At 40.9% G+C, this 15,923-nt stretch overlaps 1 protein-coding gene across 1 annotated transcript; it reads right to left on the bottom strand.

The window, feature by feature from the left end:
- mmp11a (matrix metallopeptidase 11a) lies at positions 1-13,690 on the bottom strand. Its single transcript, XM_020488733.2, has 8 exons — positions 13,429-13,690; positions 7,773-8,035; positions 4,741-4,884; positions 4,441-4,574; positions 4,047-4,285; positions 3,686-3,890; positions 3,119-3,379; positions 1-1,719 (listed from the first exon to the last, which is right to left on the bottom strand). Exons 1-8 carry the CDS (start codon positions 13,537-13,539, stop codon positions 1,601-1,603), a joined length of 1,476 nt encoding a protein of 491 aa, XP_020344322.1. The 5' UTR covers positions 13,540-13,690; the 3' UTR covers positions 1-1,600.
- Between the last annotated feature and the right edge of the window lie 2,233 nt (positions 13,691-15,923).

The following is a 15,923-nucleotide window of genomic DNA, read 5'->3' as shown; positions in this document are numbered from 1 at the left end:
TCAGGCTGAAATATTTTATTTGTACCAAAACACAGTACAGAATTCATATATTTGTATTTACATAGTAAATGTGACATTTGAGTAGAAAAACATGTAAATATGTAATTAGAACCGATATAATGACTCTTTTAATTAAAGATCAATTATGTCCTGAAATACTTCTGAGCTCTATAGTCAACACTCGAAATGTTAGAAGAGACAGACTAAAAACAAGTTATCCACCAGGCTGCAGCTATTGGCTGTCAAACACAAAATATCACAAATACATACACTACCGGTCAAAAGTTTTAGAACACCTACTCTTTATTTGTACTATTTTGTACATGGTAGAATAATAGTGAATACATCAAAACTATGAAATAACATATATGGAATCATGTAGTAACCAAAAAAAGTGTTAAAACAAATCTAAATATATATTTATGATGTGGAAACTCCTTCAAGACTGTTGGAAAATAATTCCAGGTGAAGCTGGTTGAGAGAATGCCAAGAGTGTGCAAAGTTGTCATCAAGGCAAAGAGTGGCTATTTGAAGAATCTCAAATATAAAATATATTTTGATTTGTTTAATACTTTTTTGGTTACTACATGATTCCATACAGTATGTGCTATTTCATGGTTTTGATGTCTACACTATTATTCTACAGTGTAGAAAATAGTCCAAATAAATAAAAACCCTTGAATGAGTAGGTGTTCTAAAACTTTAGACCGGTAGTGTATTTTACAGTAAAGCAGATATATCAGTGTCCTGCACTGACAAACTGCAGTCATCCAAAAAGTAACTTATCCTCATGGCTTAGATTCACATAATGCAGCACCAAGTTCACCCCATCCCTTTGCACTGACTGAGAGCACCATGGGTGGAACATTATTGAATGAAGTATATTAATCTTAGAGAGAAATTAAATGTGACAAGATAATGTACTTGATGTCATACATATAAGACTGTGAGTAAGTGTTCATAACATTTGAGAACAAAAGGTGTCCCTGATTGTCAGTGATTAACAGATTTAGCACCTTAATTGCAGTGCTTTAGACATATTTCCCTTTAAGAATAAAGCAAACATGTTTATGCTGCAACATCTCTGGAGTAAATTATACATCATAATATAGTTAAAAATAACCTCCTGCAATTGGTTGGTACTGGACTGTAGATGGCACTGTACTGTCAGCCCATGGTCTTGAACATCGCAACTCCTGACCATAGAACCGAACCCAGTAACAAATAAATACAAGTACATAGCTGCACATGAAGTCCAAACTCTGAGGAAACATTTGAATTTGTGTTTCCCTGAGAGGAAAAAAAGGATCTAGTCCGTTCAAAGTGTTAAGATCATGATTAAACAAAAACATATTTGAGGAGGAACACACATCTTTTGGAACTCACTCAAGTAAAAGAAATAAAGTCTCTTTCTAAATAGTTTGTTTCTTCAACATTTGGAAGAAGATGAAGAAGCCTCTGTCGATGCAATGGTCTTGTTCCCAAAAAATGCACAACATTACAATGTTGTATTTGAAGACCATCAGTACGAGAGCATAGTTGGACTAAACCTGGACTTGGGTTTGATCTTGAGACAGCGGTATCACTTAATACTGATTATTCATGCATTTAGGCAGCCAAAGAAGTCCATTCCAATATAGCGAGGATACCCCTGTAGTAAATTCATCTCCACAGGATCAAACTTCCAGTACTGCCTCCCTCGGATAAAGTGGGCATAGCCTGTCAATAAAAAAAAAAATTGATTACACTCGTGGGAATTGGCCTATAAGAACTGGGCTACATTGAAATGTTTCTTACAGAAAACATATGCATAACCATGGTAGCAATTAAAAGGGAACTGTTTGGAGATTATGGAAAAATGATTAGACTAAAGGTGAGGACACAACAGTTCACCTGACACAAGACTGAATCCAAACATTACCCTGATTTTGATTGATTTTCTGTGCATTTTACATTTACTGTACTATTCGCTGCATTTATTGCTAAAGAAATCTGAAAATATCCTGGATACATTCAGTAACATGCTAAGAATATTCCTGAAAATGTGGGGTAGGTGAAATATAAGACAAAAAAATGACAAGGGTTTGAGTGAGAGGACTAATTGGTGTCTCCAAGTGGAGACAGTTCCCAAGTAATGTACTTTTATGACTCAAAGAAGAGTCTTCAACTTATTTTATCTCTCCTAGCTGTGCCGTTGAAGAACTAGAGCAAGCACACTTGTATTTGTTTTGTTTGGATCACAGCCCTGCATCCCCGCCTTTCCATAATTATTGTTGTTGTTTACGCAATACAAAAACGGTCAATTATAAATTACAATCTAGGTTAGGTGGGCATAATTTGAAAGTTGGTTCTATTGCCAACATCACTAGCTAAATTATCAAGTACGATCTTACAGTGTTAGACTTTCACAAGGCAGTTCAGAGAAACGGATAGTAATTTTAGTGATCATAGAATGGAGTCATGAGTGCATTCAGATGAGTGGTCCACAGCTCATTTTCTACACAATAGAGAAACACAGAAGCACATTCTGTTCTGAACAACTCAGGGTATGACGCCATGTCATCTTGTAACTGTACATAAAAAATAGTGATGTTTGCACACTCGACATCCCAACAGCCACTTGTCAACATTCCAAAATTCTAAATCTAGTTGCGAGCACGTAAGTTCAGAATTCCAACAGTATATTACATGAGTTTTATAATATGGAAATGTGAAGTGCACATTTGGACTCACAGGGTTTGGCTTGCTTGTATAACATCCAAGTGGTATTTATTATAATCCGTAATTTACAGCATTTCTCAAACAACAAACATTTAGCTAAAGTTGCACGATTAGCGGGAGGGATGGGGGAAACGTCTTGTCGCGTGGTGATCAAGTTCAGAGTGGCTGTCGGTCAAAACCCATGCAGCTCTGTGAGGCAGAGACCCTGGGCTCTGACATCATGCATAGCATGTTACAGTACAGGCACTGCGTTCCAATTAAGGTGCTTATCCTTCTGAGTGTCTGAGTGAAAAGGACTACTCAATACAATCCAATAATTATTCCATCATGGAATATTTCAGTGTAGGACTCACCTCAAAATTGAAAGCTGAAAGCTTATATTCATAAGATATATTACCGTATTGGTCCTTGAAGGCTGCGTCTACATCACTGGGGATGCCGCTCCAGTCCTGCATGTTGCGAGGGTAGACAGAGTGGACGCGGTTCTCCTTGGGGCTGAACCTCCAGTAGCTGCCTGACTTGAAGAAGTAGGTGTTGTAACTGCTGTCCTGGCCCCAGAGCAGGGCTGCCTGGATGTGGGAGACTGACAGGCCGAGCCTCCGCACAGGTTCTGGCCCTGTGATCTGTCTCTCTGCATCAAACACCCAGTAGCTTTGACCTTTGAGAGAGAGAGAACTTCATACAGTTGATGCCCCTGCTGTGGCCCTGGAAGTATCTGGGCTAAGTTTTCATAGTTTACATAACTATTGGCTACCCTTGTCACTCTTGACATGCCCTACTTAAGGTTGCTGAATTTGGTCTTGGAAGAACACTTTTCTGGGTAACCAAAAAAGGCATAACGCTATAATGCAGTAATTTTACTGCTTGTCTGCCTACATGTATATTTACCTGCCTGTTTCCAACTTGGGGCTTTTCTATACTCATAAGACATGACTAACCACAGCATAGACAGCCAACATCTCACCTTGAAAGAACCAGATACTCCCTGATTGGTCTTCAAAGGCAGCATCAATGCTCTCTGGAATCCCCCTCCAATGGCGGGACGCCAGCGCGGGGTAGCCCGCCTCCAGCCGCCCCTCCCGAATGCGCCACACATAGCTTGATTTAAAGAAAAACAGCTCCCCGCGGATCATAGACACAGCATCAAAGTCTGTCTGGCAGACGTCAGGCTGGAGACAGAAAGAGGATCAATAGTGCATCTCCATACTGTCATATTATGTGTATTCTTGTGTGGCTAGTATCTTAGTTGTATTTTATGTCTTATGTTATTATTATTTGCCTGTGTAGCACCTCAAAACATATGAATGGCAAGATGTAACACTCACGATACTACTAATGATCTCATTGGTCTCTGTGATGATTTGTGGTGGTGATAGTGGCGATGGGGGCGGGATATGTGGACGATGGCCGTACAGGTATTGGATCCCCAGCTTGTCATCCTCGCTCAGCTCCAGGGGATAGGAGAAGCTGTAATAAGGGGACATCACGGCACCCGGTTCCCGGGAGTGCTGCAGGCCCAGAACATGCCCAAACTCATGAGCAGCCACTTGGAGGAGGTCTGTGCCTGCAGTGGAATCAGGGAGAGGGTCACACCTACGGGGATACACAGTACAACCACATAGCTGACAACTACTTCCTGACTGTACTAATTTTACATAGAGCTCTATGCAAATCAACTCTTCATAATTCTTGCATGTTCACTGCCAAGCAAACACTCACCCATGTAGTTGCCAAGGGTCCATGCTTCATCATAGTCAAAATGGATGTCGCCCTCCCTGTGGGTCTGGGGGAAGAAGGCATGGGCTAGAATGCCCCCAGGCCCGTCAAAGGGCAGGTTATCTCCATGCCAGTACCTACAGTAGAGCTCCATATCAGGAAAGGGACTTAGTAACTCAGTAACTTGAAATCGAACATTTGAATACACATACTGTACTGACATTTGAATACACATACTGTACTGACATTTGAATACACATACTGTACTGACATTTGAATACACTTACTGTACCACATTCATACCTGGTGAAGTCGATGACAATGTCAGCCTTTCCACTGCTGACCTCAGTGAAGGTGAGGGGTGTGACCTCACTCCACACTCTCAGTGCTTCCTGCAGGACACGCCGCACTTTGTCCTCACTCATCTGCCAGGGGAAGCGAACCACTCTGAGGAAGGAAGAGATGTAGATATATACATCAGAGACTGTAAACTCCACACACCATCATCTGTAGAAACACACCATAGACCACCAGCCTTGTTACATATCTATAACCTCCCTCTCATCAGTCAATCACGTATAAATAAACATTTTTAAAAACTGCCCCGTCGCAGACATCGACGTCTTGCTCCCAGACAAATTCAACAACTTCTTTGCTCGCTTTGAGGATAATATGGTGCCACTGACACGGCCCGCTACCAAACCAGTGGGCTCTCCTTCTCCATGGCCAACGTGAGTAAAACATTTAAACGTGTTAACCCTCGCAAGGTTGCCGGCCCAGACGGCATCCCTAGCCGCGTCCTCAGAGCATGCGCATCAATCCCTATCCCAGTATGTTGTCCCCATATGCTTCAAGATGGCCACCATTGTTCCTGTTCCCAAGAAAGCTAAGGTAACTGAACTAAATGACTATCGCCCCGTTGCACTCACTTCTGTCATCATGAAGTGCTTTCAAAGACTCGTCAAGGATCATATCACCTCCAACCTACCTGATACCCTAGACCCACTCCAATTTGCTTACCGCCCCAATAGGTCCACTGACGATGCAATCGCCATCACACTGCCCTAACCCATCTGGACAAGAGGAGTACCTATGTAAGAATGCTGTTCATTGATTACAGCTCAGCATTTAACACCATAGTCCCCTCCAAACTCGTCATTAAGCCTGGGTCTCGACCCGGCCCTGTGCAATTGGGTCCTGGACTTTCTGACGGGCCGCCTCCAGGTGGTGAAGGTAGGAAACAACATCTCCACCCCACTGATCCTCAACACTGGGGCCCCACAAGGATGCATTCTCAGCCCTCTCCTGTACTCCCTGTTCACCCATGACTGCATGGCCATGCACGCTTCCAACTCAATTATCAAGTTTGCAGACGACACTACAGTGGTAGGCTTGATTACCAACAACGACGAGACGGCCTACAGGGAGGAGGTGAGGGCCCTCGGAGTGTGGTGTCAGGAAAATAACCTCTCACTCAACATCAACAAAACAAAGGAAATGTGTGTGGACTTCAGGAAACAGCAGAGGGAGCATCAAGGACAACAACCACCCGAGCCACTGCCTGTTCACCCCGCTGTCATCCAGAAGGTGAGGTCAGCACAGGTGCATCAAAGCTGGGATCGAGAGACTGAAAAACAGCTTCTATCTCAAGGCCAACAGACAGTTAAACAGCCATCACTAACATAGAGAGGCTGCTGCCAACATACAGACTCAAATCTCTGGCCACTTAAATAAATTGAATTAATAAAGGTATCACTAGTCACTTTAAATAACACCACTTTAATCATGTTTACATATCCTACATTATTAATCTCATATGTATATACTGTATTCTTTACCATCTACTGCATCTTGCCTATGCCGCACGGCCATCGCTCATCCATATATTTATATGTACATATTCTTATTCATCCCTTTACATTTGTGTGTATAATGTAGTTGTTGTGAATTTGTTAAGATTACTTGTTAGATATTACTGCATGGTAGGAACTAAAAGCACAAACATTTCGCTACACTCGCATTAACATCTGCTAACCATGTGTATGTGACCAATACAATTTGATTTGATTTGATATCTAACCATCAAATCAACAGAGAGGTGTGCTGTTACATAGACCCGCAGGCTTTGTAAGATAATTGTGTATAACAGTCCTCTTCCTTCACCTTTACATGAGCTGTCTCAGGTAAAACCACCCAGGATGACTATTACATTAAAACAAAGAAACTCTTTAGAGAGCTTACCTCAACAATTAAAATTTAATTAGGGAATCATCAAAGAAGTGTATTCATATCAAATGAATGCCTAAGTGAACTATCCAAACTATTTATTTTATTTTTCTTTTTATTTAACCAGGTAGACTAGTTGAGAACAAGTTCTCATTTACAACTGCGACCCTGGCCAAGATAAAGCATAGCAGTGTGAACAGACAACAACACAAAGTTACACATGGAGTAAACAATAAACAAGTCAATAACACACTAGAAAAAATAAGAAAAAACTCAAGCCCTTGGCAAACCCAGTGATTCCACTGTCCTAAGTATGAGGGCTCCCAATGTAACACTGCCATGACACAGGCGAGCCCTACTCCTATCCCTGGGCACATTGAGACAACTGTATTGCTCAACTCCAGCAGTCTCATTTGCCCATCATGGCTTGCCCTCTACTCCTCTCTCTGAGGGGCTCTTTAGATACCATGCATTATGATTGGGGCGGCAGGGTAGCCTAGTGGTTGGTTCCAAGGTTCCAAGTTCAAACCCGCGAGCTGATAAGGTACAAATCTGTCGTTCTGCCCCTGAACAAGGCAGTTAACCCACTGTTCCTAGGCCGTCATTGAAAATAAGAATTTGTTCTTAACTGACTTGCCTGGTTAAATAAAGGTAAAAAAATAAAATAAAATAAAGAACAGCCACAATGAGAGGAACCAGAGGACACAGACAGAGAGGCAGCATCCAGCCGACAGAGGGCCCAGCCCAGACACTCCATGCCGTGAGTCTCCGGAGGAGGCAAAGAAATAACATCATAGGTTCCTCCTTTTCAGAGACACACTTTGTTTTTGAGGCAAACGGGATGAGAGTGCACCTCCTGCTTGCCTTGTTGAGTTAGAATATAAGAGCTATGACCAAAACAGGGGACTTAAAAAATAAACAAATGATGGATAGAATAACACTGGATTCTGGGCATACTGTACCTTTATAACCAGTTGTACTGGCAACTATCCACCAAAACATGTCATATATAAAATGATATTTCCTTGGTTGGGTCCACGTCCATCTCTAAATACATACAAGCCGTTCAACAGTGTGGTTATACTATGATAATAATAATATCTCCTTACTTGTAGGTGAGGTCAGTCTTCTCCAAGCGCCCCCCGAACAGGACAAAGCGTTTCTGCCTGTGTTTCCCCCTGTAGAGGACATCTTTCAGCATGGGGTAGTCAGGGACCCCACAGCGGGGGCGGTTAGACACCTCAGTGCTGTTAGTTACCAGGGCTGCTCTTATAGGGTCTCCTCTGGTCAAGGCTGTGTCTTTGAGTGTGTCCTGAGGATGGTCTCTTCCTCTCTTCTTCAGGTTGTGGAGATCAGACCTCTGGAGCCATCCCTTTGAAAAAGCAGGAACATGAGCAACATTTATTAGATTTTTTTATTTTTTTTTATCATTGGAGAACACCAGATTTGGTACAAATATATATCCAAGTGCATGACTTTTTATTATAATCCATGCATACATTGACATTGGAGCGGCAGGTAGCCTAGTGGTTAGAGCGTTGGACTAGTAACCGAAAGGTTGCAAGATTGAATCCCCGAGCTGACAAGGTAAAAATCTGTCATTCTGCCCATGAACAAGGCAGTTAACCCACTGTTCCTAGGCCATCATTGAAAATAAGAATTTGTTCATAACTGACTTGCCTAGTAAAATAAAGGTAAAATATCAAATAAAAACATTGCCTAAACATGATTGCCTGTAAATATTTCTTTAGGTGGGAGTATGAGAGGTCAAAAATAACTGAAAATCTTGTGGGCTTGGAGCTTACTGTACTGTCAGTTATCATTACACATAGGAACTAGTTCAGTAAATATCCCCCTGCAGAACCCAGAGGAAATGGCTATGCTCATTAACTCATACCTCGAGCGTAAATGACAAAAAGGAGGAATTCTGTCAGGCACAGCGTCTCCATGGCTTTTTGAAGTTGTACAATTGCAGGCCGTTTACAGCTCCTGCAGCATTGCAATTCAGGAGCCATTGTGGTGAATTCAGGATCAAAAAAGGGTTTACAGTACATTTCCTCTGACACTGCTACTGTAAAACACATTCAATTCCCTAATACACTAAGAACATGAGATGGTAGTGTACTGCAGTGTATTCTAAATGAAGAACAGATACCAGATAATCATTCTGTCATTGGGTTAAGATACCATGTTGCTGAAATGACCACCCTCCCTCTGGTAGCTAACTTCTGCTCTGTGAGGCAATAGTGTTGTGGAGTTGTGAGGTGACCGATAGCTGCAAAAATGTGTTGTGCATTTTTGTGGCGGAAAATGTGGCACCGGTGTAGATTGATGTACCCTGAAAACATTTAGATATGGAGCCACCACAGATTTGGCCACTGTGGGCGTGGAAGGATTTTTCAAAATGGGCACCAACAGTAAAACTTTTTGGGAATTCAGAAGGACTGTTTCAAGATAAAGGCTCCACATTTGGCACAGGGGTAGATTTATGAACACTGAATACATTTAGCTATGGATCCACCCCAGATTTGGCCCCTGGAGGGCATGGCAGCCATTTTACAAAATGGCTACTGTCAGTAATACAATGTTAAGAGTTTTGGAGGACTTTATTTGAGATAAACACACCAAGTTTGACACATGTACCCTGAAACAATTTAAAAACGAAGCCCGCACAGATTTGACCTCTGGGGGTCGTGGCAGTCAACTTATGAAATGGATGCAGATGGTAATGCAATTTACATTTCAGAAGGCCTATTTTGAGATTTACACATCAAATTTGGCACAGAGGTAGATTGAGGTATGCTGAAAAGATTAAGATATGGAGCCACAATCATTTTACTAAAAGGCTGCAGACTGTGCCACTATTTTACAAACCTTTAATCTACAAAAGGTAATTGCATATACTAAGTCCTATTTCTGGGCTTTACTTCTTGCTCTGGATATCCTCAAAACCAAAATGTTTAACAGTCACACACAGCATATTACAACGAGTACAGAAGGAAACACAGCAATGTAGGTCTTTTTTTTAAATTAGTGTAGCGGAGATGAGGTAGAATGTGAGGTATAATTTTGCACGCCCAATTTTTCAGTTTTTGATTTGTTAAAAAAGTTTGAAATATCCAATAAATGTCGTTCCACTTCATGATTGTGTCCCACTTGTTGTTGATTCTTCACAAAAAAATACAGTTTTATATCTTTATGTTTGAAGCCTGAAATGTGGCAAAAGGTCGCAAAGTTCAAGGGGGCCGAATACTTTCGCAAGGCACTGTATATATCTTGTCAAGGTACATAAATCTACCTCTGTGCCAAATTTGGTGTGTTTACAAAATAAATTGTTTAGAATTGTAACATAGTATTACCAACAGTGGCCATTTTGTAAGATGGCCACCACGGCCCACAGGGGACAAATCTGTGATGGCTCCATATCTTAATCTTTTCAGGCTACATAAATCTACCTCTGTGTCAAATGTGGTGTGCTTGCCTCAATATAGTCCTTCTGAATATTGAAATAGTATTACCCTATGTGGCCATTTAGAAAAATTGCTGCCACTCCCCCCCATGGGCCAAATCTGGGGTGGCTTCATATCTAAATATTTTCAGGGTCTATAAATCTACCTATGTGCAAAATGTTGAGCTTTTATCACAAAATGTGCATAGCTGCCCCACTATAATGGGAACAATGCCCAGCAGGATTTGTGGAATGTGCTCCAGACCTCAAAACGAGAGGGCCTTACCCTGAGTTATGTGCCCCTAAACAAGGGGAGGAACACTATGCAGAACTCTCAGTCTTTCACCTGCATTTCACTTTGTAGAGTTTGCAAACTGGAATTCAACTCAATATATGGATGTTAGGGTTGCTCTCTAATCTAGTTTGGTGATAAGACATATATATATACCCAACAGCATGCGAAAGGAAGTGTGGGTTATATACAGTACGTTGTAAATCATGGCTAACAGGCAGTAGAAGTGTGCACTCAACATGTTTTAAAGAGAGAAATGATAAGAGAAATGAGTGTTGTTGACAAGTTATCCCCCCTCATCAATCAAATGAACCAGTCTAGCCTCTGAGGTGAGAGAAAGCGCAGCTCTTCCCCTCAGATTCCCAACAGGGTAAAGGTAAAAGGTCACTTCCATGGTGTCACGGGTTGAACCGGAAACTTTGCCTTTATTTACATTTACAGCATGTATTGTATATGGTGTTCTGTGTGTATAGCCATTGAGTGTACAGGCTGGACACATATGTAATTATGTACATATGTAGTGTATACCCAGTACACAGTGGTGTTGTGCTTTCACTGCTTTGGCTGCCACTCAGTCAGTCCATCATCTTCTGTTCTGCTGACTATGCAAATAGCCCATTTTTGAAGTAGTACACCCCGAAAGTGGGTGATTCAGGCTTTTTTATCATTGTATATGTGAACCAACGTGTTTTAGGAGGGGGATTCATTACATGTATGGACACGTCTAGCTTCTGGTAACATTGATGACAAGATCTCTGGGCCAATGCAGTGGAGAGGATCTGGCAGAGTGGTATTCAAAAGCACAACTCAACATGTCTGTACAAGGCGCCTCTGAAAAGTTTCTCTATCTATACTAAAGCCCTGACATTATAACATGTGGACATTCTGTCAGATCTCACTATGTCTTGTAAGAACTTAGAAGGATACTAAAACCCGTTCCTATTAGAACAATACTAGAGGGTATTTTCTGAAAACTGAGAAACTTGGTAAGCATTCTGGAGTGAATCTAGTTATGAAGAGAGAAGCTGGTCTTCTTGAGTGAATGTTTACATGCGAAATCAGATGTGGTCTGGATTTGGAGAGTGCATATATACAGCTGAGCAAATAAAGACAAACTATTTCACTATAACAGGAAAGAGGGTTAAACCCATGAGGTGAGAGATCGATGCACCACTATCAACACATGCCTTGGTATCTGCCTCCTTATCCTCCTTAATCCAATACATCAGCCCCAATCAGTAACACCAGGCAATGGAAGATATATGACAAATTCCCTGGGTACTTACTGTGCTTGCTTATCTTTCCTGGCAAACAAACTTCCTCGTGCTGAGCTGAGAATCAAGGGGATGATGCGACTCTCACCTTGCATGAACTGATCGTATTCATTTTCTAAATTTTTTATGGTCCTCAGGAACCCTCCTCTGTTTTGCAGATGCTTTACAGAAACCAATCACCTTTCAAGAGGGAGGGCTTTTCAAAGCGTTCTAACTTGTCATTTCATTGGAGCCTTCCAGTGATGTGGAGCTGCTGTAGCCTAATTCAACAGGTGGATGCTATTTAACTGAGGCTAGTAATTTCTCTGGTCTCACAGTGTCTAGCAGTCAATTTGGCCAGAGGACAGAACTAATGGAGCAAAACAAGAAGAAAAACAAAGGGACGTGGGTTTTATTCACAAAGAGATATCCAAACAGTGAGCCCATCGTGTTCCCTTCCCTCCATTTTCCCTGAGAGAGCAAACAGGCACTGTGTTTCCTGACCCAGATGCCACATACAGAGAAACGTGTCTGTGCTTGTATACTCACCCACTCTTTTGTCAACAATGGGAAACAAATTGACAAGACTACAGATTTTCAGTTCAGTTACCAACTAGACATCAACTTAAATTCATTGAAATGATGTGGAAACAACACTGATTCAAACAGTGTGTGCCCAGTGGCATAACAGTGAATTACTATTTGTATGTGTTGCCATCACAGGTGCAAGTCATTTCAGTAAAAGGAAGAGAGTAGAAACTAAAATAACAACTTTTCCTCCATTCCATTGAGGAGACGTTTACCATACTTCGTGCTTTATAGAGTAGGTTTACAGTACCTCAAACATTCTCAAATTGATGTCACTTTTCTTTTTTCAGTTTTCATCTTAAAGTACCTGATAATCTCTGTAATTGAGGCAGTAGGCTAATATTGCAAGTTATCAGCAATATCTCTTTATCCTCTCATTCATGGGGTTGTTGACAACATGTATTTATAGCCCAGTTATTATAATTCCTGCCTTGCAGAGACAAGAACTCAATTACCTTCTCTATTGATCACATGCCCAGGACTTTCAGTTGTGCCATGGTAGCCAAGGTTGAAAATAAAATCCTTCTTAATGTCAGTGTCAATGTTGTGGCAGCGGCTTTGTGGAATTTCTAAATGAAACATTTCTTAGACTTAGTCCCATCCTGGGATGGTTATGTATTTGACCGAGACATCTTTTTGTTTAGGATTAATGATCCAGTGTTTAAATCTTATGTTGTGATTTACTCCTGTCATGTATTGGTCATCATTGAAAGATATGACACTTTGTCCACTGGGCAGGCGCATCATCTTAGCACTAAGTATTGACATAGAACCCTTCTAATAATATTGAACATAACATCTACATTTTTTGTTTGCCTGATTAGTTTTAAACATTTAGCAGGTTGGTATCTGTCAACCAGGGTTCAGCACAATCATAACTGCAAGCAAACTGTAGTGTAGGTATCGCACACTGATCATTCAGGAAGAAAAAAAGAAGGAAAAAAAGATTTTCCCCCACTGCAGTGAAAATCTGAACTGGAAAACTGGGAATGAGAACTAAAGCAAACTTTTCTGCACTCTCATGTGTGCATGATTTGAAATAGCAGGTGATTTTGAAATGCACGGATAGTGGTTAACTTGCAATACCGATGAAACTTCCAGTAATTACTATCAAGTTAATTTTGACTGTTGAGAGATATTATCAAACAAAGAAAATGTATAAAACTCAAGTATACTGCACTCACCGGCGCCGCTTGGTACCTGCTTCCTTCTGGCACTGGCGAACAATGCATGCTTCGGAGGCACTGCAGCGTAAAGACGCAGGGTAGAAGGATAGAAGTCAGCATCATCATCATCTTCTTCTTCTGGACCCGTGGACGCAGAGTGCACCGGCAGTAATCTTCTCTGCTCTCTCTAATGCCAAAGAGTGACTGCGCAGCGTCTTGGGGACTCTTATATAGGTTCTGATTCTTTGTTCTCTTACTTCAAATACACATTTTATAGCCTCGAGTGATACCACCCGCTACCACGTGACATTTAACCCATTTTGTGCTGCGCTAACATTGATTCAAAACACATGATCTACCTGCAATAACCAGAATAGGAAACGAATGCATTTAGTCTTTTGGAAAAACAACATATGTGAAACTCAAATTTAATTTATTCTTCAACAATAAATATTTTTTAAATGCTATTGAAGTTTGTTATTTATATTTGGTTCGATATTCATTGGCCAAGGTTTAGCTATTCGCGCAGGCAACTGATAATGACACATATAGGCTACACCCATTTCGTTTGCAGCAAGCTGTGTAATTGTTTCCATATAACATATAACCATTTGTGTTTTTGATGTGAAAATAATGCGTCATAACAACACTCTTTCCCCAAACGTTGCCCTAGGACTGGTGCCCATCTCCAAGTGGGCACCAGTCCCACCAGCCACAAAAAAGCTGCAACACCCGCAGCAAGGCATTCCCTGAAACTCCATTTATGTTAATTTCAGTAATTGTGGGCATTAAATAACAGGATTGAGGAATTGAACATTGCCAGTCTATTTAATTACTGACAGTTAGGTACAGGGAAAATGCCATAATAAATCCCGTTTGCCTGAAAGAGAATCACAACCCACAAACCACAGAAATATATTATAGAGGTGTGTGTGTGTATGAATGTGTGAATGATTTAGAAATTGCGGTAACACTCTTATGTAGGTAGATGTCATAACCAGCCATAAAATAATTCCATGGTAGGTTTCCAGGGTTTTTACAGTCGTATGTAGGTGTCATAACCAGCCATAAAATAACGCAATATATGTCACAACAGGTCTAAATATATGTGTCATGACAGTGTTATGACTATATTATAACAGGTTGTGATAAGTTACGTCAGCTGTTATGACATATTATGACATGGTTATGACTGTGTCATAACGTGTTACGACGCTGGGTGTCAAGTAAAGTGTTCCCGAAATTACTGACTAGCTAAAGCTTTTCAAGGACTGAGAGGCTTGAGTGGACATTCGACAAGAACATGACCTTCTAGGGAATATATTTCCAAGAATCCAGTGCTGTGCCCACCATAGCAGCGGGAAGTAGTTTTGGTGGGGATGCTGCGATTCTTTTTTGCAGATGTGTGGGGGGTGCAACAAATTGTCCAGAGCTGAAGATATATATCCGTCCCTAATACAGGACTAGTAAAGGCCCAGTGTACTACTTTTTTGAAAAATCTTTAAACTCCATGTTTTTAAGTGTTTACCAGCATTTGTAACTTGAGTGTGATAATTATCTGTGCAAAACAATTAATCTGCTAAAATTTGTAGAATATAAAAAATACTTGCTTGATATATGCTTTCCAGTTTCTTGAAATACTTTGGAACTTATTTATATGTGAAAACTGAAAGGATCTATTAATTCCTTCTCAGTAGATGCTCTTACCCAGAGGAATTTACAGTAGTGAGTGCATATATTTTCAAACTATCTCGTACTGGTCTCTGTTGGGAATTGAACCCACGACCCTAGTATTGTAAGTGTCATGCTCTACCAACTAAGCCACATCATATCATCACAAACTACTTGATGTCTCAGTTTACTCAATTACAGCCAATGTACAATACAGAACATTTCCATTAAGTGGTTTGTATTTTGCACAAAAAGTGGTTGTATTCCATGTTACTTGATCAAGAAAAATATTGAATTTGATGTGGATGTTTTGTGTCTTTGCCCTTAACTTTGCACCTTTAGATGTAAATGTTTGACGACAGGGTTTTGTTCTTACTGGATTATTTTAGAATGACAATAGCAGAGAAAGTGACAGGGCGAGATACTGTTCTTAATTATACAACTACCTTTTTTTGCCAAAGCGGAGATGCTGAAGAAAAAGTTTTGCCCGCCCTACAGCCGTCTATATTTGTTTTATTATTAGGATTTTTCAAGTGGTGCAACATCACCCTCAGCACCCTTACTTCCTGTGGCTTTGGTGCCCACCCTTACTTCCTGTGGCTTTGGTGCCCACCCTACTTCTTGCTTACAGTTTATAACCCTGTCACTACAAGGTAACTCTCATGAACCAGGGCCAGAGTGGCTGATGAACACTGAACTCAGCGTCCCTCTCACCCACCTCATTTCTCCTACCTTATTTGGCCCCCTATTGGTCAGACAGATAAATTATGAGGTGAATACCTTTGTGCAGATGAAGTAATCTTAAAGACTAGTGCAAACATGATGCTCCATTACAGCGCATA

This window comes from Oncorhynchus kisutch, linkage group LG8 (assembly GCF_002021735.2).
Source record: "Oncorhynchus kisutch isolate 150728-3 linkage group LG8, Okis_V2, whole genome shotgun sequence".
In the NCBI taxonomy this organism is placed as follows: Eukaryota; Metazoa; Chordata; class Actinopteri; order Salmoniformes; family Salmonidae; genus Oncorhynchus; species Oncorhynchus kisutch.
This window is presented reverse-complemented; position numbering and strand designations above follow the sequence as displayed.

Coding starts and splice junctions, on each gene's coding strand:
- mmp11a (XM_020488733.2), bottom strand. CDS start 13,539: ATGATGATGATGCTGACTTCTATCCTTCTACCCTGCGTCTTTACGCTG. Junction 4,885..7,772: donor AAGACTGACCTCACCTACAA/GTAAGGAGATAT, acceptor TTCCTTCCTCAG/AGTGGTTCGCTTCCCCTGGC. Junction 1,720..3,118: donor AGCCTTCAAGGACCAATACG/GTAATATATCTT, acceptor TTTTATTGACAG/GCTATGCCCACTTTATCCGA.